The sequence below is a fragment of the Enoplosus armatus genome, chromosome 7, assembly GCF_043641665.1.
Source record: "Enoplosus armatus isolate fEnoArm2 chromosome 7, fEnoArm2.hap1, whole genome shotgun sequence".
NCBI classification, from domain to species: Eukaryota; Metazoa; Chordata; class Actinopteri; order Centrarchiformes; family Enoplosidae; genus Enoplosus; species Enoplosus armatus.
Window position 1 is genome coordinate 1,315,298 of NC_092186.1, and position 23,443 is coordinate 1,338,740.

Below are 23,443 nucleotides of genomic sequence, written 5' to 3' on the forward strand. Positions count from 1 at the left end.
CAAACTTTCCAGTTGGCATAATGCAGTCAGGCAGGTGACGTTCTCCTGGCACTCACCAAACCCAGACTCGTCCATCAGACTGCCAGATAGAGAAGCGTGATTTGTCCACAGAACACGTTTCCACTGTTCCAGAGTCCGGTGGCTCCATAGTCCGGTGGCTCCATAGTCCGGTGGCTCCATAGTCCGGTGGCTCCAGAGTCCGGTGGCTCCAGAGTCCGGTGGCTCCAGAGTCCGGTGGCTCCATAGTCCGGTGGCTCCAGAGTCCGGTGGCTCCAGAGTCCGGTGGCTCCAGAGTCCGGTGGCTCCAGGGTCCGGTGGCTCCAGAGTCCGGTGGCGGCGTACTTTACGCCACTCCATCCGACGCTTGGCATTGTGCTTGGTGATGTAAAGCTTGCATGCAGCTGGAAACCCATGCCAGGAAGCTCCCGGCGCACAGTTTTGGTGCTGATATTAATGCCAGAGCTGGTTTGGAACTCTGTAGTTATTGAGTCAGCAGAGCTTTGGGGACTTTTACGCACTATGCGCCTCAGCACTCGGTTCTGAGCACCCCGCTCTGTAACATTACGTGGTTCCTAAACATTTCCATAGTACCACTTCCAGCTGATCGCGGAACATCTAGGAGAGAAGAAATTTCACCAACTGACTTGTTGCAACGGTGGCATCCTATCACAGTACCACGTTCAAATTCAGTGAGCTCTTTAGAACGACCCATTCTTTCACAGATGTTTGTAAAGGCAGATTTCATTTCATTTCAGAATCAGAATCAGAAATGCTTGATTGCTCCCCGGGGGGACACTGCCACTGATTATGTCCGCACTGCTGTACTTTGTCATTTGGTGCCACTGACTGTTGGAAACACCGCCGTCCCAACTGACGGTGTGGTTAGATGCTACGCAGGGTTTTCCCCAGAAGAGTTGTTAGGTTTGGTTGCAAGCATCTTTTGACATTTATTCAATGCAAATTTAAAGTCTTGGCATGCTGTGTTTTCACCAACAACAAAAGAAAATCCCCTTGCTCAGGCCTGGCGGGGTTGAAACCCTGCTGTATGAGAACTTAAAGCTACAGCTGCAGCCATAACCCTGAACACAGCTCGTGTTCAGAGGCCCAACATGCAGACCGACAGCTGCTGGATCGACTGTCTGAGCTCCAGAAACATCTCTGTTCCCCTGATGTGTTTTTGTTGTATTGGATGAATTTCCTTAGTATTGATATTCATACTATCACTGCAAAAACAAGAATGAAGGGCGGTTCATATTAAAGATGGAGTTTTATTGCATATTCAAGAATTGAAACATAAAAATAAGATGCACTATACAACATTAAAAGTAATTCCAGAAAGAGCAAAAGCTCATTTTGAATTAAGACTTAAACTGGGGACATCACAAACTCTGCCATAAAAAAAAACACCTAAAACAAGACAAACAGTCCGATTTATGGAGAAAAAACATTACATCTAACTTTGTAGTAAAATTAGTTTTGGTCAAGTACTCCAAATATTTTCAGAGTCATAAAATAAGTTAGAGTTTGATCTCTGTCTTAATCTTAGTCGTTAGAGTCGTGAACACAAGAAGTGATTGAAGGTTTAAAAACTCAAAGCTGTGTGCCCGCACTCAGACAGGTTCAATTCCTCACGTGGTTCAGGTAAAATTAGTCTCCTTCAGTCAGCCTTCAGGCTGTAGAGCACGTCGTCCTGGCTCACATTGATGCGGACCCGCTGCAGGACTCCCAGGCGACTGGGCTCCAGCAGCAGTAACCTGCAGGCTCCCAGACGCTGACACACCGCCAGGCCCTCGGACACGCTGATGGGCTGCAGACCCTCCACCCGACACAGAGCCTGGTGCTGCACAAACACCTGACAGACGAAACAGAGGGGGAAACTGAGTACATTTACTCAGGTTCTGTGCTTCAGGACCAGGGTCAGGATCTGGACCAAACTGCAAATTAATCCAGACCAGATGTTGGGATACATTTCTGTTCTGCTCACACACCAAGTAATACTCAAGCGTGTACAGAGTCCACACTCTGGACCACACAGTCTGTGTGCAGGGCCAGCTTAACCTACCAGGGGGTCCCGGGGCAAAAATGTGAGTTTGAGCCCCATATTGACCCAGCTCCACATAGAAGTGAAACCAGAACTTCTGGGTTCTTTTCCAGACATAAGAAAACCACCTTAAAAATCCCACTGACATTTGTAACAATGCTAATAACTCAAAACCCAGATGCTTCATTGTTACTGAATTTAAGCTTCTGTTAACTTTCATTTATGCCGGTACACTTTAATGTCTCGGACCTCTGACCTTATTTAAAACTCTTGTGGACCTAACTGTATAAACGAAGTGGACGTAGCCACCGTGACGTCACCCATTTGTTTGTGGACTACCATTTTGAAGCCGGGAGGGTGGAGCTGGGGATCTATGGGGAAGGAAAAGTGCAGCATTTTGGGAAATATGGTTATTCTCTTTCCTCCTGAGAGTTAGATGTTCAGATTGATAACCACTCTCATGTTTGTACGCTAAATATGAAGCCACAGCCAGCAGCCAGTTAGCTTAGCATAAAGACTGGAAATGGGGGGAAACAGCTAGCCCTAACAGCTGGCTCATACATCCATCAACCAGCACCTCTAAAGCTCACTTGTCAACATGCCATGTTATGGTGTGCTGGACTATTTCTTGGCTCAGAGCAGTACGTCAGTGTATAACTTGAAAAACAAACCGCAGGATCTACAGGCTGATAGTCTACATTTCTAGTTATTGTTTGTTTGAGCTTCACCTGTTGGAAGGTGGCCTCCTCCAATCCCAGTCGCCGAAACTCAGTGATGACCGCCCTGAGGAAGAGCTGCTCCTGCACTGATGCACATCTGAAAACACACATTAGTCACTTTATCACATCACGGCTACTAATGCACGCCTTTACAAATCCATTAGCGTTTCATTAATGCGACCAAAGTGAGACTCACTTGATGGCAGTGATGTAGGCGGAGGAAAACATCTCGTTCAGCGCCTCCATCACATGACTCATTCCCACCAATCCTGTGGCAGACGGGTCGGCGGCAGAGTGCTCGCAGATCTCCGTTGCCCTGCGACAGATGTCCAGACATCGACGAGCGTCGCCCGACAGAGCGGCCACCTGCGAGAGGAGAGGAAGACTGAGTGAACAGATCCGCGAAGGAGCTCAGGTGTGAAAGACGTCCTGGTCGTTTACCTTCCTGGACACCAGCTGGAGGGCGTCCTCCTCGAAGGCCTTCACCTTGTTCAGCCTGGACGTGATGATCTGCTGCAGCTGCTTGAAGCTGTACGGCTGGAAGGACATCCTGGTCAAACCCTGGACACATTAATACAAACAGAGCACGCGGCGACGTCTCAGCTTATCGACTTCATGTTGCATTAATCAACATTTAGATATTTATACTCACTGAATTTAATGACACACATGATGTGTTAAGGGGGCTGCTGTACAAGCCAACGTTTTAGTGGTTTTAAGCTCTCGTGAGTCCCATCTGACAAGAACAAAATATCATATGACGTAGTTTCTGTGGTTAATCAAATTTACAGCAAGAAAGTGTCTCATGCACTCATGACTTCTCCTTTGCATTAAAAGAGGAAATAGACTGATGGTGCTGACTGAAACTCCACAAAAAAGGATTGAACAGCCTCCTGCAGCACAGTCCACCGTCACAACAAGCCCATTTTTAGTTTAGAAGTGTTATCTCCTGACAGCCTGCAGCCACGAACACAAATTGCCTACAGCAGCCAAGACAAGATGGAAGAGCTTTGTTGGTCAAATTCATGACTTTTAAGACCTTTTTTGTTTTTGTTTTTAAAGGAAACTCAGACCTGCAGATTCCCTGTTTTCTCTGACTGGTCAGAGGAAGTTTTTGGATGAATCACCTCTTTATGAGAAAGGTGCCTTTTACAGTTATGACTCCACTGAGCCCGAACACAGTGTTGACATCATATATTGGGGCTGGACTCCCTCACCAGTCTGCTGGCCACTCTGTTGATCATGATCCTCTCCGGCAGGTCCATGGTGTTGGCGATGGTCAGCACCACCAGACGAGCGTGACGGCGCGTCGGCCAGTCGAACAGGTTGTACATCACGTTCTGCTTCCTGGTCCATAACAGGTCCAACTACAGTCCAAAACACAAAGGGTTAAAGAGGGTTAGTCTGCTGTCACTGAAATACTGTTAAACATTCGAGCTGAACAAGAACTGTTGGGCAGTCTGTCCAGTAGTCACTGAGATGTTCAGAGCTGCCCTGTGGACTTTTCTGCTTCAGTGTTTCTCACCAAAACTCATTGTGTGAATCCTCCAGGTCGAAAAAACACTGGAGAGACACTTTTTGTTCATGTTGTAAACACCCTGGTTTCCAAAGTTCGAGAATGAGTTGGTTTTTTTGCTGTAATTACTCAATAAGAGATGCATTTTTGTATTCTCAGAAACTCCCAATATTATAAATGTTTGTTCTGGTTCTAAGTAGAACATACTGAGTATGTTTGAGATTGTACCCAAAATATCTGGAGCACATGATAAACATTACACCAGCTAAACATCAGCATGTTAGCATTGTCGTTGTGAGCAAGTTAGCATGCTAATGTTAGCATTTATATACCTTGAATCCTAATATTATAATTAGATATTTCCTCACAGCGTTCTGAAACATGAATATTTTGACCTTGCAGCAGTGTTTGATTTAGTTTTGGTTCCAGAAATGTATTTCTTTAAAAAAAAAAAAGATGGACAGTTTCAGCTTTAGTCTATGAAATTTTACACATTTCATCAAGAAAAGGAGGAAGTTTCGACCGCATGTAAGAAGGCTGGAAAGTGTTGCATGAAGAAACCTTAAATCAAACAAACAGAAAGAACGTGGTTAAAAAGAGACTACCTGTCCTTTCCATAACACTGTCTGACTTCTTGTCTGTGGCTCTCAGCCCCTTGTTCCTACTGAAGGCGTCAATCTTTAAAAACACCTCACAAATATATAGTTTATGTTTAAAGGGCAAGTGCGCATGCGCCGACGTGCATGCAGCCTGTTACAGTCGCTCCTGTTTGTTTTCGTCTTTCTCTTACTTTTTCTCCTTTTATTTCTTTATTTAACTCAGAACTTTTTTAAGTACTGACTTTTGAAGTTGTGCCCTCTTCAAACATGCTGGTGGAGAGAGTTCTGGTACTTTTTTTCACTCTGGAATTACTTTCATTCAAACATCGGACGGTCGCGCAGCAACTTCTGGGCCGCTTTGTTTACTCCGGAGATCAGCTGATCGCTCTGAAGCCGGCCGGCTTGGAGACCAGATCATCGGAGATCCCCGCTGAAATCTGGAGAAAAACACGCAGAGGATGCAGAGGGGGAACGAAGCGACGAGGGAAGAGAGGTGGGTCGAGACAGCAGAGGTTTATGGAGAAAAGGAGATATAAACCGTGTCTCCCCTCTCTCGTCATGGGCAACGTGAGATCGCTGGCAAACAAGATGGACGAGCTGACGGCGCTGGCCAGGAGTCAGAGGGAGTACCGGGAGTGTAGTTTAATGTGCTTTACGGAGACATGGCTGCACCAGGACATTCCCGACGACAACGTTTCCATCGACGGCTTTCAGACCGTCCGGGCCGACAGGGATTGCACCGGGAGCGGTAAGCGTAAAGGAGGGGGACTTGCCGTTCTAGTTAACAACCGGTGGTGCAATCCTTCCCACATCACCATCAAGGATAGTGTATGTTGCCCGGACATTGAACTGTTGGCTGTTGGACTCAGGCCATTCTCACATGCCATTGTTGTGACTGTTTACATCCCCCCCTCTGCCAACCCGAAGTCGGCGTGTGACGTCATTCACTCCGCCATAGCCCGTTTACAGACTCAACACCCGAATGCACTCATTGCTATTTCGGGTGACTTCAACCACGTCACCATGGCTAGGACACTTCCCACCTTCACACAGTATGTGAGCTGTCCCACTAGAGAGGAGAGGACCCTGGACTTGCTGTATGCTAACGTTAAGGATGCATACAGCTCCTCTCCCCTCCCCCCTCTGGGTAGGTCAGACCACAACCTAGTGCACCTCAACCCCTGTTATGTGCCTCTAGTCAAGAGCCAGCCTGCAACCACGAGGACAGTGAGGAGATGGTCAGAGGAGGCTTATGAGACACTTCAGGGATGTTTTGAGGTGACTGACTGGCAGGCGCTCTGTGAGCCGCATGGAGAGGACATTGATGGGCTCACAGAGTGCATCACGGACTACATCAACTTCTGTGTGGACTCCACTGTACCAGCAAGGACTGTCCATTGTTATTCTAACAACAAGCCATGGGTGACAAAGGACATCAAGGCCATACTGAACAAAAAGAAGAGGGCCTTCAGAGCTGGCAACAGAGACGAGGTGAGAACGATCCAGGGGGAACTGAAGGTAAAGATCAGGGAGGCCAAGGAGAAGTACAGGAGGAAGCTGGAGTGGAAACTCCAGCAGAACAACATCAGAGAGGTCTGGAGTGGAATGAGGACCATCACGGGTTACAGGCCGAGCAACAACAGAGGAGCTGAAGGCAGTGTGGACCGGGCCAACGAACTTAATCTGTTTTTCAACAGATTTGACTCTGTGGGCCCTGCTCAACCCCCCCATGACTCTTCTGCTGTCTGCCTCCAACCTTCACCTATTCCACTCCCCCCTCCCCCTCCTGCTCCTCACAGCCCCCCACCCCCCTGTGAGAGCTTTCCTCACACCTCGTCCCCCAGTCCCCAGGCTGACGGCACTCTTCAACCTGACGACACCACCCCTCCCCCACCGGTCACCTCTACAGTGTGCTTCACTGCCAACCATGTTAGAAGACAGCTGAGGAGACTCCACTCCAGCAAGGCTGCAGGCCCCGATGGTGTCAGCCCCAGGGTGCTTAAAGCCTGTGCCCCCCAGCTATGTGGAGTACTTCACCACGTCTTCAACATGAGCCTGAGTCTTCAGAGGGTCCCCGTGCTGTGGAAGACATCCTGCCTCGTTCCTGTTCCAAAGACGCCGCGACCCAGTGGCTCCAAGGACTACAGACCCGTGGCACTGACCTCCCACATCATGAAGACCCTGGAGAGACTCGTCCTGGAGCAGCTCCGGCCCTTGGTCAAGACACACTTGGACCCCCTTCAGTTCGCCTATCAGCCCCGACTTGGAGTGGAGGATGCCATCATCTACCTGCTCAACCGCGTCTACGCCCACCTGGACAAGCCGGCGAGCACTGTGAGAGTCATGTTCTTTGACTTCTCCAGTGCGTTCAACACCATCCGTCCGGCTCTACTGGGTGAGAAGCTGACGGAGATGCAGGTGGATGCCCCCCTTGTGTCCTGGATTGTCAACTACCTGACTGGCAGACCACAGTATGTGCGCTTACAACACTGTGTGTCAGACAGAGTGGTCAGCAACACCGGGGCCCCGCAGGGAACTGTCCTCTCTCCCTTCCTCTTCACCGTCTACACCACGGACTTCAGCTACTGCACTGAGACCTGCCATCTTCAGAAGTTTTCTGACGACTCAGCAATAGTTGGATGTATCAGTAAGGGTGATGAAGAGGAGTACAGGGCTGCTGTGGACAACTTTGTCACATGGTGCGAGCAGAACCATCTACAGCTCAACGTGACAAAGACAAAGGAACTGACTGTGGATCTGAGGAGGACCAAGGCGCCGATGACCCCTGTTTCCATCCAGGGGGCCAGTGTGGACATTGTAGAGGATTACAAGTACCTGGGAGTTCACATAGACAATAAACTGGACTGGGTAAAGAACACTAATGCCCTCTACAGGAAGGGCCAGAGCCGTCTCTACTTTCTGAGGCGGCTGAGGTCCTTCAACATCTGCCGGACTATGCTGAGGATGTTTTATGAGTCTGTGGTGGCCAGTGCTATCCTCTATGCTGTTGCATGCTGGGGCAGCAGGCTGAGGGTGGCGGACTCCAACAGACTAAACAAACTGATCCGCAAGGCCAGTGACGTTGTGGGGGTGCAGCTGGACTCTCTGACGGTGGTGTCAGAGAGGAGGATGCTGTCTAAGCTGCGGGGCATCTTGAACAATGTTTCACATCCTCTCCATGATGTACTGGTCGGACACAAGAGCACCTTCAGTGGGAGACTCATTGCTCCCAAATGCACAACTGAGCGACACAGGAAATCATTCCTGCCTGTGGCCATCAGACTGTTTAACTCCTCTCTCTGAATGTCAGACACTCAGGAAGAGACTGGAATCCGTATCTGTATCTACCTCACCTGTTCATACACCACCTCACTATTTATGCAAAATGTTTAAGTGCAATACATATATAGTCACACACTTTAGTGCAACACATACATACATATACATTGTTATTGTATATATTTTTACCTCATTTCACTTAAATACTGTAAATGTGTATATTTTGTATTTTCATTTCATTTTTCATTTCACCTCATTTCACTTAAATACTGTAAATGTGTATATTTTGTATTTTCATTTCATTTTTCATTTCACCTCATTTCACTTAAATACTGTAAATGTGTATATTTTGTATTTTGTATTTCTTATTTTTATATTTTGTACAAACTTTTAGTTCTAAATTATGCTACTTTCTACTCTTGAATGGGAGCACCGGTACTGTACAATTTCCCCCCGGGGATCAATAAAGTATTTCTGATTCTGATTCTGATTCTGATACCTGTTAGTAGATCCATTCAGTGTTGGTTTGAGTATGAAGTTGGGAAAAATATAGAATATCATGAATGTTTCCTTAAGGCAAGGTTTTCATTTCAATTAACTCTTTAATTTCATTCCTGTAAAAAGGATTTTTTTTGGAAATGCCCATAAAGTAAATGATCATTCATATGAAACAGAGTTCTTACTTCATCCACCAGCAGCACGGTGGTCTCCTTCCTGGGAGCAGGGTTGCTGAATCTCTTCTCCAGCAGAGCTGCCGCGTGGTCGGCCGTGGCCTTCTGACCCGTCAGTTTCTGCAGAGACGAGAACCAATGTCGGAGTTCAACTGGGACACAATTCACTCGTATAACTAAAGAAACATATCCATCTTCTCATCTAACTCTCAGTTTCATCTGTGTTCAGAGCTCCAGGACGTGTTTAGCCTAGTTCAGCACAAAGACTGGGACTGATGAAAGGAAACTGGCTTGTTTAAAGCTCAATGTTTCGGTTTTTTCTTGACTTGACAGCTATCAAGCTCCTCTCCTGTGGAATCGGCTCCCAGTTTGGGTCCGGGAGGCAGACACACTTTTAAGAGTAGGCTTAAAACTTTGCTTTTTGATAATGCTTATAGTTAAGGGCTGGCTCAGGCCTGCCCGGATCTCCCTGGAGTTTCTTTGTGCTTTGTCGTCTCGCAGGTCGCTGTGGATCGTGGTCCTGGTACGCCTGGCTGCTGCTGCCATGGGCCTGCCTGACTCTCATCACTACAGTTATTATGTTTAGTCGTAGTTCTGTTACTATTAAAGCTGTTATTGCTATTATTAATCTCAGATATTATTACAGATGTAACTACTATTATCAGTCATATTTCCATTATTATTATAATTATAGCTGCTATGGCTACTGCTAGTGCTGCTATACATCCCTGCCTGCCTGCCTGCCTGCCTGCCTGCCTGCGTAGACGCCCCCTGCTGGCCATTAATTAAATTTTATTTATATAGCGCCAAATCACAACAAAAGTCATCTCGTGACACTTTACAAATAGAGCAGGTCTAGACCGACTCTTTATAATGTTATTACAGAGACCCAACAGGTCCCACCATGAGAAGCACTTTGGAGACAGTGGCAAGGAAAAACTTCCTTTTAAGAGGCAGAAACCTCGAGCAGAACCAGACTCTGGGTGGGGGGGGGGGGGGTCATCTGCTTTGACCGGTTGGGTTGGAGAGAGAGAGAGAGAGGGAGGCAGGCAACCTGTCAATCAGGATAGAGGTGTTTGTAAAAGACGCTCTCGGGTTCTCAGATGCCCAGCTCCACCCTCTCGTCCAAATATGGTCACTTCGGCCTCCAAAAGACCAAGATAACGACTGCCAGACTGCCCAACTGCCAAACTGCCAAACTCGAAGCTACGAAACGGTAGTCCACAAACCAATGGGGGAAGTCATGCTGGCTCCGTCCACTTCTTTTATACAGTCTGTGATTTAAACTGATTTTCACATTGAGTTTTTGTCCTCATGAGTCTAGAAGTTGCTGCGTTTCCAGGAAGAAAACGCAGTTCACGGTCGTTTAGAGAAAACAGGTGTCTCTTGTGATGAGTTCAGTAAATAAAGATAAAACACAGATGAGCTGCTGATACACGTCCATCAAATCAATAAAAAACACGAAACACAACATGTGGTGAAGTTACTGAGTGTTTGACCTGTAAATGTTACAGAAACACCTTGAAAATCAAATTTTCATCAGTTTTTAACATTTAACATAAACCCTGTTAGATGTGAACTTTGAAATGAGGCTTTTTTTGATCCTAAACATGCTCAAACCCAGATTAGAGTTTAATAACAACAATCATTTGCACTAATGTATGTTTCAGTAACCAGGTCACTACAGAGGGTCAGAAAACATCAGATTACATGCGTGAACATGTAATGTTCACGGTCAGTGAACGCTCTCACCTGCAGGATCTGGACGTAGGCCTGATGAGGATCCGTCATCTTCATCCCATTGATCTCGATGAAGTGGAACGGAGGGATCTCGTCCACGTCGGCCGCGTGCTGCAGACAGCGCATCACCTCGTGCACAGTGGCCGTCTTCCCAGTGCCCGGCACACCTGAGATGTACATACACCTGAAACGACGACGACACAGCAGGTCAGTCGGAGTCTGAATCCCTCCTCCGGAGCTCTAAGACTTCAAGAACGAATAAAATGAAACAATCTGAGGAGGGAACAAACTGCTCAGAGTCATATGCAACTTGTGCCGCGGGGTGAGAGATGACTGGTTGCATGTTTTCCATGTTGGTGTCAATAAGACTGGTACAGTACCGATACCAGAACAATGCCTGGCAAACATGTTTTAGCCTTTTTTTGATTTAACAAAGTATGCTCAAAACTGCTCCGTGCATCAGTGTTAAAGACAATGAAATAGAGTCTACAGACAGAAAGGTTTCCTGTTTTAGATCAGGACATGATAATAAGATATAATAATGATCATAATACAAAGGGCTTTACACGGTTGAATGAGGATTAAAACATTTCAGGAGGCGATGAGGGAAATCAAATCAGACAACTTAAAAATAATAAATTAAATAAAATGGAATAAAATACCAGAAAATAATAAGATTAAATAACAATAAAAAACAGATGTTGGAACTAAAATTAACAAAAAAACTATTCCTTATTCAGTTTTGAGAAGTGATTTAAAAGATGTCACTGATTCTGCAGCTTCAGGTCTTCAGACAGGGAGTTCAGATCTGAGGGGTCCTGACTGTTAAAACCAGGTCTCCTTTAGTCCTGAACCAGGCCTATGGAGCAGCCAGCAGAGCCCTGCCTGAGGATCTGAGGCTCTGGCTCAGAGAGGAGCAACAATTCAGCAGAATAACTGGGAGCTGAACCATGAAGAGCTTTAAAGGTGATCAGTAAAGTCAAGCTGACTGGTGATCCTCGGTAGCCACGGTTCTGCAATTCCTCAGTTCAGGTGTTTTTTAAACGTTCGGATTTTAACACTATTCAACTCTATGTTTAAGTGTTTTTGCCATATTATCACTGGGTTGAATCACCCAATGCTAATTGTTACGAGTGTCCAATATTTAAATCTGTAACCTCTGAGTTAGGGGCTCCACCTACCAGACTGAGCTAAAATAAAGCATTTGAACATATCGACGTCACTTCTCTGGATTCTTTAACTGGAACACGTGCTCCTATAGGTCGCCTCACCCAGCCTCTGTAGTAATCTGGATCTAGATCTGGATCTGGATCTTACCCTCCCGTGCCGTCTATGATCTTGCTCTCCACGAAGCTGTAGATGTCCTGAAACTCCTGCTCTCTGCAGGGCAGAGACTCGGGCACCGAGGACACGTGCAGCCTGAAGAGACAAACACACGACGAGCGTTTAATGTTCAGCCTCCGACTGTAGATCATCTGCTCGACTGACTCAATAACATAATAACATAATAATTATATTATCAAGGAAATCTTGAGAACTTCACAAATAGCTTGTGGTCCGTTGGGATGTTTCTGGTTAAGGTTAACTAATGCCATAAGGACTGTCAGACTATAGGTTTCCTGATCAGACATAATAAAGTCTATTTTTATGATTATTCATGACGATAATTCATCCAGTTTTGGAAACAAAACACTAACATTTTAAATGGCCATAAAATTCCCTTTACTATCACGCTGAAACAACAAATTAATCGCTAAAACAGAATATTAATGGCCCACTACTTTGATAGTCAGTTAATCTATTAATCAATTACTCAAACATTCAGTTCACGGTTTTAGATTCTTGGTTGTGAGGATTTGCTGCTTGTTTTAAATCTTTGTAAAGTGAATGTCTTTGGCTTTCGGACTGTTAGACATTTGAAATCGGGGACCTTGCAACCTTTTCAGCATTTTCCTGACATTTTTACTGAACAAGTAATCATGAAAATAATGAATGATTAGGATGTGTTGCTCTGGCCCCTGTGGATCAGGGTCGGAGGTCACCTGGTTCTGGCCTCACCTGGTTCTGGCCTCCTCCAGAACATTAGCAGGCTGTCGGGCCGGCAGCGACCTGCTGGGGATGCTGGGAGTGGCGCGATGAGGAGTCCGCGGTGTGCCGGGTGTGACCTGTCGAAACAGGAAACAGTCAAAAGAGACGAGGTGAGAAAAGAAACTGCGACCAGATCCTTTCAGATTGGGACGTTTCCGGCCGTCAGACCTTCTTGTTGGGAGTTTTCCGCGGCGTTCTGGTGGAGGAGCGAGTTTTCTGCCTTGAACGAGGAGTACGAGACCCTGCAGCAGCATGTCTTCCCTTTTTCAACACTACTTCCTCATCACTATCCAGCACTGCCTCCTCCTCCCCATCATCATCATCCTCACTGCTGCTCTGCAGCTCCTTCTTGGAGGGAACAAACTCGTCCTCGTCCTCTCCGTCTGAGTTCAGGTCCTGCTGGTTGTCCAGAAGATTCCTGATCAAACAAGGCAGTGAAGCTCAGTACTCTGAAGACACAGAAGTCTTCCACAAGAGCTCATTTGTAAAGTGCTGAAACAATGAATTCATCCAACTAAAAAACAAATCATGGGGTCACGATGTCTCTGCACTCACAGCTGCTTTCTGATGCGAGACGACACCAGCTGGGCCGACTTCCTCTTAGAGCTCCTCGGTGTGGTGGTGACCGGCAGCATCGGAGAGCTTTCATTATCCACCTCAGCCCTGTCCGCAGGAAGTACAATGTTGCCATGGAGTCAGTTAGCTGCGGGCCACAACAACTCGTTTTTTTGTTCAGATTTTGCCAGAAAATGACACCATTAAAGTATGCTGAATCAGCTGTTAGCATGTACAGACAGCCATCACTGGATTACTTTCATACTGAAGAAATCTTAAAACGTGATGATTCTCAGGGAAGCTCTGCAGTTTAGGAGATTTCTAAGCGGATTTATGGACGTTTACTCGGCGAGTCCCGGAGGTAATGATATCCTGGGACAGTGTGTACTCACAGCACTCCCAGGGCCGGTTCCCTCGCGGTCTTTGCTTCTTTTTTCCGAGAAGGAGTAGTAGCTCTGTTTGAAGACACATTGGATTTGAGAATGAGAAAACAATGAAACCAAACATGTGGAGACACTTATTATTACTCATCCTCCCCATTAATCATTAAATAATGTGACTGTTTACACTATAAGTGTGACACCAGTGACGTCCCCCGGCTGTGCAGACTCACACCTCAAAGGAACAGAAATCACCACACACACACACACAACACACAACACACAACACACACACACACACACACACACACTCACACTCACACACACTCACACACACTCACACACACTCACACACACTCACACTCACACACACTCACACTCACACTCACACTCACACTCACACTCACACACACACACACACACACACTCTCACACACACACACTCACACACACACACTCACACACACACTCACACTCACACTCACACACACACACACACACACACACACACACACACACACACACACACACACAAGGCCTGCAGCTGACTCACGTCTGCCCCCCGGTGGCATACTTTCTCCTCGGCGTCACATTTCTTCTTCTGGGTGTCTTAACAGAGCCGGTCGGTAACCCTGCCTCCATCACATCACCCTGCTGAGGACTTTTATCCAACACCTCCCTGGAAGAGGCACCGGTGGGTCTGTACTTTTAAACCACTTTAAAACCTATTCAAGCCAGTTTCTGTCCACGTGGCTGACGGTGGATCAGGTCTTTACATGCAACACTATCCTGGTTTGTGAGTACATTTTCTAGCATGTTCAGGTTTCTCTAAACCAGATTAAAGACAAGTCTGAAACAGGATATGATTTTAACACGGCTTTAAACCTGTAAAACACTGAGCGACATGTGGACACTGTGACCGAGCGAGAGTCGACTCTGACCTGGTGGAGTCGTCTCTGACAGACGATGGAGGACTGTCCCTCTCAGAGGCAGACAACTTGTTGAGGACGACGGAGGAGGGCTTCAGGTGGAAAGCGTCCCGAGTGGCCTTCCTGAGGGGGGTGAGGCGGTGGGTGGGGGGCAGGGCCTGAGGAGGAGAGGACGACAGCCTGTGAGCCAACATCACCTCCGACTCCAGCTCCTCGTCCAGCAGCTGACTCAGGATGTCCTCACGGATCACCGACTTCTTCTCCGGACCTGACGGGACCAGAAGAGATGACACTTCAGGACTTCATTAACCAGCAGAGTGAACTGAATAATTACTCATTTATAAATCAAACGATGAAGGATCATTTCACATTACTAGTTGTTACACCAATTCTTTCTATAGAAGCGACCACAAATTACAAAAATGTTTGTTTTATTAAAAAAAATGTCCTCCTGATATTGTCATAAATATTGTTTTTTTTCCCCCCAAAATGACAATTAAATGGTCAAAGCACTTTTTGAATTATGAAGATCGAGTGAATTGCAGAGCTGTTGATACTGCAGCCAACCTGGTGACTCAACCTTCAGCTAATGTCCTTTATTTGTTAATGTTACTTTCAACTTTTCAATTAATTAATCAATTATCTGGATCTCCGTTTTATTTCACAGTATATTTCTCTAACATCGACCACTACTGTAAGCAGAACCAAAGGTGCAGTCTAACGTGGTGGTGGACTGACTCTGGGGGTGCAGCTGACTCAACACTCACTGCTGAGCTCCAGTTTCTTGCGGACGCCGGGCGTCCGGGCCGAGGCGTTCCTCCTTTTGGCGCTCAGACATTTTGAGGCTGACAGTTTGGTGGCGGAGTGCAGCGACTCGGCTTCTGCAGCACCGGCCTTGCCTGCGCTCATGGTGGCCCTGCTGTATCTCACTTCCCCCGACGAGGCCCTGCGCATGATAGCGAGGTCCGGGGTCGGCAGGGCGCGTCGAGAGGAGCCTCGAGACGCTGGAGCCGCAGCAGGCGGGGAGCAGGGGGGTGAGGGGGGTAGGGAGGGTCTGGGACGTGGAGGAGGGGAGGAAGCTGGAGCAAGTTCAGAGGCACCAGCGTCCACCAGAGCAGAGTCAGCCACTTTGAAGGTCTTGGAGTCCCAGGACAGCTTCACGTACAGAGTGTCTTTGTCGTCAGAGTCCGGGAACGGAGCTGCTCCATCCAGGTGCTTCACCTTTGAGTGAAAGGACAGGAAGTTAAAGGGTTAATTCACCTAAATCACAACGTCTACTAGTATCTGTCCACGCAGAGAGTTTTGGTTTTATAAGCTTATGTTTTGAGATATCATCAGAGGTTGTGAACAAAATTACATAGGAATAAAAAGCAAACTATCTTTCTCCAAAGATTCGGCCTCATGAGGCCACGAGCAACTCGGACACACGGACTTGAAGAGTACTCTGCACTGCACTCCTCTGACACTGTTAAAAAATCCTCTTTCCTATTCCACACATTCTTCTTACTTGTCAAAACCTGGCACCTACATTACCCACAATGCAACTGGAATGGCAGCAGTTGGGAGGGACATCGGGGTGTGTTATGCTAGTAGCGGCTAATGTAGCCTGTTGCCGTTAGCCTGCAGCAGAGATGAGCAGCAGCTACAGATATTCTCTCACCCATCACTTTAGTTACTGTGCATGTTATCATGATGTCACCTGCACAGGTCTGAGGATGGACTCGGCGTTGACCTCGTCGTCACAGCTGCGACCCTGATAGTAGAAGATCTCCTGAGGGTGCGGCTCTCTGCCCAGCAGCTTCAGTTTGCTCAAAGGCACCTCAGACACACGAACAAACCACTGAACCACCGCCTTCTTCTGCTTCCCGCTCTCTGAAACACAACGAGAGAGATGACGTTCAGCTACGAAGTCTTTGAGGACAAGTCAAGTGTCTCAAACTGACTGTGACTCACCGTCACCAAACAGCCTGATGACTTTGGCCACGTACGGGTTGTCTTCATCCTCTCCCTCTATCAGGATGTGTTGGCCGGTGTTGATGACGGTGGTCCTCGGGAGACCCTCCACCCTGATGGCCAAAGAGCTGACACACAAAAACACAAAGAGCAGCCGCCCTGACATGAGTCCAGTTTAGTTAGGGAAGCACAAGCTGGAATTTCACAATAAAACTACAGCGAGCAAAATGTCAAGTTTGTTTGTAAAGCATCACATGACATTTAAGCTTTCCTCTTTTATTGTGACTCTTTATTTATTTATTTATTTATCTGTCTAAAGGCCAAGCTAAGCAATCCTTCAATGTCCTTGCTATTATATTATATTATTTATGTACCTGACAGAAATGTTCACCAAGTCATCACGCGTTTGACCTCATATTCATCTCTAAAAAACGCATTACAAAAGATGGGAAGGAAACGTGTGATTTTTTTAAATAGGAATGATGATTTAATCAGTTTATTTAAACATCAAGACAATTTAAAGTACTGTACATAACATAAGAAGCAAGTACATTTACTCCAGGACTGTACTTAAGTACAATTTCCTAATCTGCAACATTAAAGTGATGAACACATTAATGCACCAATAATTATAATCCAATACTATAATGTAGCCTATATTATTCTGCATAATGAGTAATTTTACTCTCGGTACATTAAGCATATTTTAATGCAAATACTTTTCTACTTTTACTTCAATAACATTTTAAATGCAGGACTTTTACTTGGGTATTTCTACACTGTGGTATTGCTACTTTTACTTCAGTAAATGATCTGAATACTTCTTCCACTACAGGACAAGAAATTAAATAATCTAAAATGCAACAGGAGGATAAACACTGGAAACAAAACTCAGAACTCACCGATATTCATGGGTTTTTAACTTCCTGTTGAAGCTCACCGGCTCTCCTCGCCACTCGTACACCCGCCTGACTCTCAGTCTGGTGAAATACTTCATGCTGCGCACGAACTCACACACAACAACGATCAACAGAAGAAGAACGCGTTTGTTCCGGGACGAAGCCGATCGGCGCAGGTAACCTGCTCTACTTCAAGACCCGGATCGATAAGAGACGGTTTACAGAAACACCGAGACAACACACGCCACCATGGACAACATTTCGCGCGAAAATTGCGTATGGACTTCTTCTTCTTCTTCTTTAGTTTTAATGGCGGGCTACGAACCAGCGCCAAAGGTGCGTAGCGCCACCTGCTGTACCGGAAGTACAACATCATGATATTGTATTCTGTTTCCTGTAAACAGGTTGTGACTTCAGACACTCAGGGCTGAAAAACGGCCGGTAACTAAACCCCCTAAAAAGAGCCTTTTGTAGTAAAAGTCGAAATAAAACATTACTTATTTAGTTTAAATGTTTATTGTTGACATTGGAAATGGTAGTTTGAAGTTGTCAAACACTTTTTGTATAACATTATTTATCAAAACGCATCAGGTCTCTATCAAGAATAATGGGTTAGTGCATCAAAATGCTTTATGTTTATGTTAATTTGTGAAAAATGACATCTCCGTCTTGCGTCTTCTAAGTCCCTGTCTTGTAATCATGTTCTGTATGTTAAAATGTGCATGTATATGTATATTTTTAACAGTGTGATTTTGTTTTCTATTACTTTCGTTTTCTCTGCCTGCACATCAGCTTTTATTGTTTAATAAATAAAACTCAAACCAATTCCACGGAGATGGCGCTTTTATTCTGAAGAAAACGAACCGGAAGTGTTACTTTCGTTACCGCTGGTGGATCACAGGCTGCCGCTGCGTGTCAATGCTAACGTAGTCAAGTCACTACATTTTTCATTCCGATGGCGAACAGAACCGTTAAAGATGCCAACAGTATACACGGGACTAATCCGCAGTATCTGGTGGAGAAAATCACCCGGACTCGAATCTACGAGTCTAAATACTGGAAGGAGGAGTGCTTCGGTCTGACCGGTGAGTAGCATGTTAGCTAGCTAGCGAGCTAACGTTAACGCTATCCGACAGCCTGGTGGATTATTTCACCCTTCTGTTCTCTATTTAAAGTAATTCAATTCATATGAAATGTGTGAAAGTGTCCCAAACGGAACCATATAACGTTATGTTACTTTAGTGTATTGTAATAAAGAGATAAACTCTGTCACTGCTCTGTTTTCCACAAGGATTGTGTAGCTAACAGCGTTTCTCCAGCGTTACTTCAGATATTTTAAAATGGTCGAAAGAACAAGTAAAGCTAATTACGTTAGCACAACCCACGTTAACTCTTATAACTGTTTCTCTTGTCTGACCAAAACCAAAAAAAGTGAGATATATTTTTAAATTTTTATACCCCTGTCTAAGGGAAATCGTTATACTACAGCATGCAGTTATATTGCAGTGAGCCTCCAACGTTGTGTCAACAGTTTGCATTTGGTCTTTTCTCACAATGACTGTGAATCAAGTGTGTGGATGTTGTGTCATCCACAGCTGAGCTGGTTGTTGACAAAGCCATGGAGTTGAAGTACGTCGGTGGAGTTTATGGTGGAAACATCAAGCCCACTCCCTTCCTCTGCCTCACTCTGAAGATGCTGCAGATTCAACCTGAAAAAGACATCATCGTTGAGTTCATAAAAAATGAGGATTTCAAGTGAGTTTCAATCTTTTCAGAGAATAAAGTGAACACCGCTGCTGTCTTCCCCTTGCCAACCAACCAAACATAGGAACAATGCCTGCACACTGGCTGGCCCTTCATGTGCCAAAAAAGGATCCATTTATTGTAAATCCAAAAGCTGACAAAGCATGAAAAATACAAACGACAAATGAGGCAAACATGAGGGGAAAAAAGTGGTAAAAGGTCTTTTCCATGTACTCATCAGCTAGTTAGCTGCTGTCCCACAACCTACAAGGACATCAGAATGAATACATTTACAGGACATGTACATGCCAAGCCAAAATTATATCTGCATACTCACGCTGGGCTTGTTGTGGATCTTTGGCCACTGTCTTACTGTCCTCTCTGTCTGTGTTTTATTAGATATGTTCGTTTACTTGGAGCAATGTACATGAGGTTGACTGGCACTGCAGTGGATTGCTACAAATACCTGGAGCCGCTGTACAACGATTACAGAAAAATCAAGAGTCAGAACAGAAACGGAGGTGAGTTTTAAAAGTCACCCATTATTTTCAAGCCAAACAGAACAGAGCAGTTATCATGTGGGTGGCTCTGTACATTGTATGTGGAGGCCTTTTAAAGAAATAGTATTTCGGAAACACATTTGTAGAGTCAGATGAACTGTCCTGGACGGTTTTTAGCTTGGCCTACTTACAGAAAGTGGAAGCAGGGGAAGACTGATAGTCTACCTCCATCAAAGGAGGAACAATCCACCTTCCTACAACTCCAAAGTTTGTCTTGTTGATTTGCACATGCATTCCTAGAAAACAAGACAGTGTCGTTTTAGAAGCTCTTACTTGACCAAATACAGAAGAAACACGCAGATATGTCCCAGCAGGCTTTTTGAATACAGCCCTGTGATTGGCCTACAGAACCAAAAAAGCTTAAGATTTAATTTAAGATGGAAACACGCTCTCCAGTGCAGTGAGCACTCTATCAGTTGTAATAAAGGCATTTGGACTTTCTCAATTATTCTGCTGTTGCACAACGTTAATCATCAATGTTCTGATTATGTTGTGGATGTGTGATGAAGTCATTCAGGCTGCTTCTTTTCTTCTTCATCTTTCTTCTCTTGTTTTAGAGTTTGAGTTGATGCACGTGGACGAGTTCATCGACGAGCTTCTTCATGCAGAGAGGATGTGTGACATCATTCTGCCCCGGCTTCAGGTACGTTTACATCACGTCTATTCACACACAGCTTGATTCAGGTGTCTACACCACTGGTGTGTGTGTGTGTGTGTGTTACAGAAGAGACACGTCCTTGAGGAGGCTGAGATGTTAGACCCACGAATCAGCGCTCTGGAGGAAGATCTGGATGAGGTGGAGAGCAGTGAAGAAGAAGATGAGGAAGAAGAGAAGGTAACATTTAATTAACCTTGTGGAACACCATGTAGAAACTGGTTTTCTGTGAATTGTACTGGTGTCCTCAGCCATCAGTTATTACCTTTTAAGCTGGTTGATATAACATTTAACGACCTGCCCAGCTGATCCTGAACAAGCCCAGTTTTTGGCTTCCATTCCTGGAACAGGTAGAGAAACTGTATGTGCGACTGTCGGGCACTCAGAGGGAAACTCTTCACTTATTTACATCACAGTCGTTCAAGTTCAAATGAATGACGACTGAAACAGAAATTGTTCCAATATATTCGAATGCAGCTGGCGTAGCCTAGTCCTGAAGGACATCGTAGGACTGTCGCTCGCAGGACCTCTGCTGCCTCACTCGGGTGAAAACCGGACTGGACTCGTTGTCGTGGTAACATTACTGTGAGGCAGTTGGATTTTAAAAGGCAGCAAACAGTCTTACCCTCGATTATCCACAAATCTTCCGTCTATAGTTCAAAACCAAACCTTCACAGCACTTCTCAGATAGTTTGGTGTCATTATCTGTTTGTTAGATTTGTTCACTTTTTTTCCTTTGTTTTGAATTAACGAAGAGAACTAATAATAGTCCATATATATATAATGTATAACAGTTTACAGACCAGGATCAGTTTGTCAACTTTCCACAGGTTTTAAAATGTTTAAAATGTTGTTTGCAGCCGGAGAGACTCCAGACCCCTGAACCCCACAGACGCAGTTACCGTGACAACGACAGACCTCGTCGATCTCCGTCACCTCGCTACAGACGCAGTCGCTCACCCAGACGGTTCGTGTTTAATTATCCTTCAATATACCAAAGGATTAAGAATTTATATCTGTATGTCATATGCAAAGAAGACAAAATAAGACATTTTCAGCTAAATGTATGTTTTTGTGAATTCAGCTCTAAATCAAATCCTTTGTGGGCTGTTTTTTTTCCAGGAGGAGCAGATCTCCAAAGAGGCGGAGGTATGTTTGCTCTTGGCTGAAATCTTTTGTCACGTTTAAATATAATCTTGAGGCTCGTGCTCATCTGTGTCTTTTGTTGTGTGTATTCAGCCCATCGCCCCGGAGAGACCGCCATCGCAGCAAGAGCCCCCGCCGCCATCGCAGCCGCTCCAGAGACAGACGCCACCGCTCCAAATCCCCAGGTAAAGAAACTGAATCAAGCAGATTCTTGATGCACTGATGCTGAACAGAGAACTGAGACGAGGCTCTCGTTCTGGCCTGTCGAGGCTGTAAAATGATACACAGATGGATGAAAGCATGTGAGTTATACGGGGAGGTCAGTTAGACCCGAATAGGAACTGTATCTTTCTGCCCTCTTCATTAGACTATAAACTGTATGACAGAAACACTCAAACAGTTCCATGCAGGATAGTAAACCAGAGAATATTAATAATTCTTGGGACACAAAGCACAACTACTGCAGCCACTGATTAAGGGGAACTTGATATGATCATATAGAAAACAAAAGGTCCTTACTATATATGATGATTTGATGATAGTTGTCATTATTTTGAACCAGGTCACCACAGAAGCCACAGACATCGCAGCCACTCAAAGTCTCCGGAGAGGTGAGTGATGCTGCAGCTGTTGTTACTCAAACATTCAAACTTTTTGAATCTACTCTTATAATTATAATTAGAGATTTTCCAACTATGTTGTCATGTCTGTCTGCATATGTGGGGCTCGGTATCGTTTGAAGTTTTCTGATAATAGTGCAGATACAAGACCTGAGTTTCCATATAATAAATATGTTTTTCTGCAAAACCTTTTTTTTTTTTCATTTAACACAAGAAGCCAGAAGTTACTTCCCCTAAAAATACATGACTTAACTCATTTAAAGGAGCTCTATATAAGAATTTTAGTTTAAAACATTCAACAATGAACTAAAATGATCAACAGAATGTGACGTTACGTCAAAGACGTGTTGTTGAGATATCTGCTGCAGTTAGCATGCTAACCAGCTAGCCTCGGCCCGTCCTGTCTCATAATACCACTTTGAACCTCAAGATGCGAAAGTGAGCCACTGTGGCGTCCAGTCTGGCGTCCAGTCTGGCGTCCAGTCTGCCCTCAGTCCAACGGTGGTGGTTTTCTTGCCGGTTTTGGCTCCTGGCTGGCAACCGGGGCTGACCCCATCATAACCCTGCTCAGGCCTCCGCAGGTGGACTGATGCCTAACCGAGCTAACTAGCTAACGGCAGCTACAGTTAGCAGCAGTTAGCAGTTACTCTAGCGATATGCTGCCCTATTTGTTTGGAACATGAATTCGACAGGTGGCCAATTCTTATATATTGTTCCTTTTTAAGTCAGGAACCATGTGCTCAAAGAAGAAGTTTACAAATCTGAGCAGATATTCAATGCGGTACCACAGATACATTTTAGTCTGTTGCAGAACAATCTCCCCACAAAGTCTGTACAGTAGTTCTCTATTGAGTTTATTATTATTATTACAGTTTATTATTGAGTTTGAATTTTAGATTTTCAAAATTCAGTTTTTCTCAGCTCTTTCAGGACTTCTCATCCATGTTGTCACTGTTTTACAATAATGTCTGAAAGTGAAATGAACATCGTTTTGTTTCCTTCACATCACAGGAGTTCAAAAAAGAGTCACAAGAAGAGTCGAAGAGGAAACGAGTGATTCTATTTTATACCTTTTTGCTTCTTTTTACCTCCAAACTGTGACCTGGCCTCTAAATATTCAAAATTTGAGTTTTTAAATGTTTATTACACACTGTAAAGCCCTGGGATCGGTGTAAATGTAGAAAATGTGTTTCTGTATGTTAAGAATGAGTTTCACACTCTGCTCTGACATTTGTCATAAAAATAAAGACCCTGATTCATTAGTCGTCTGTTTTTGGAGATTTGATTTACTTTTATTTAACTATACTACTAATATTACAGCTGTGGTCCAGTTTTCATGACAGCTGAACA

The 23,443-nt window shown here is 45.1% G+C and overlaps 2 protein-coding genes across 3 annotated transcripts; one reads left to right on the top strand and one right to left on the bottom strand.

Moving 5' to 3' along the window:
* Positions 1 to 1,657: 1,657 nt before the first annotated feature.
* Positions 1,658 to 17,467, bottom strand: orc1 (origin recognition complex, subunit 1). The gene is made up of 18 exons (XM_070909329.1): positions 17,373 to 17,467; positions 16,471 to 16,598; positions 16,217 to 16,389; positions 15,285 to 15,738; positions 14,530 to 14,785; positions 14,142 to 14,288; positions 13,601 to 13,663; positions 13,209 to 13,316; positions 12,822 to 13,071; positions 12,624 to 12,730; positions 11,883 to 11,984; positions 10,578 to 10,749; positions 8,838 to 8,945; positions 3,978 to 4,127; positions 3,202 to 3,321; positions 2,957 to 3,126; positions 2,770 to 2,857; positions 1,658 to 1,852 (listed from the first exon to the last, which is right to left on the bottom strand). Exons 1-18 carry the CDS (start codon positions 17,465 to 17,467, stop codon positions 1,658 to 1,660), a joined length of 2,886 nt encoding a protein of 961 aa, XP_070765430.1.
* Positions 17,468 to 18,267: 800 nt separating this feature from the next.
* Positions 18,268 to 23,355, top strand: prpf38a (pre-mRNA processing factor 38A). 2 transcript variants are annotated; one of them, XM_070909160.1, is made up of 10 exons: positions 18,268 to 18,454; positions 18,965 to 19,124; positions 19,512 to 19,633; positions 20,230 to 20,315; positions 20,397 to 20,507; positions 21,188 to 21,294; positions 21,450 to 21,476; positions 21,567 to 21,658; positions 22,036 to 22,084; positions 23,105 to 23,355. In XM_070909160.1, the coding sequence occupies exons 1-10, from the start codon at positions 18,325 to 18,327 to the stop codon at positions 23,148 to 23,150; spliced, it is 930 nt and encodes a 309-aa protein (XP_070765261.1). In that variant the 5' UTR covers positions 18,268 to 18,324; the 3' UTR covers positions 23,151 to 23,355. The 2 variants fall into 2 exon arrangements, with proteins under 2 accessions (XP_070765261.1, XP_070765262.1); XM_070909161.1 differs by having other exon boundaries at positions 23,108 to 23,355.
* Positions 23,356 to 23,443: the final 88 nt, after the last annotated feature.

Coding starts and splice junctions, on each gene's coding strand:
- prpf38a (XM_070909160.1), top strand. CDS start 18,325: ATGGCGAACAGAACCGTTAAAGATGCCAACAGTATACACGGGACTAAT. Junction 19,125..19,511: donor ATAAAAAATGAGGATTTCAA/GTGAGTTTCAAT, acceptor GTGTTTTATTAG/ATATGTTCGTTTACTTGGAG. Junction 21,477..21,566: donor AGATCTCCAAAGAGGCGGAG/GTATGTTTGCTC, acceptor GTGTGTATTCAG/CCCATCGCCCCGGAGAGACC.
- orc1 (XM_070909329.1), bottom strand. CDS start 17,467: ATGAAGTATTTCACCAGACTGAGAGTCAGGCGGGTGTACGAGTGGCGA. Junction 16,390..16,470: donor CATCAGGCTGTTTGGTGACG/GTGAGTCACAGT, acceptor GTTGTGTTTCAG/AGAGCGGGAAGCAGAAGAAG. Junction 13,664..14,141: donor TATGCCACCGGGGGGCAGAC/GTGAGTCAGCTG, acceptor GTCTTCAAACAG/AGCTACTACTCCTTCTCGGA.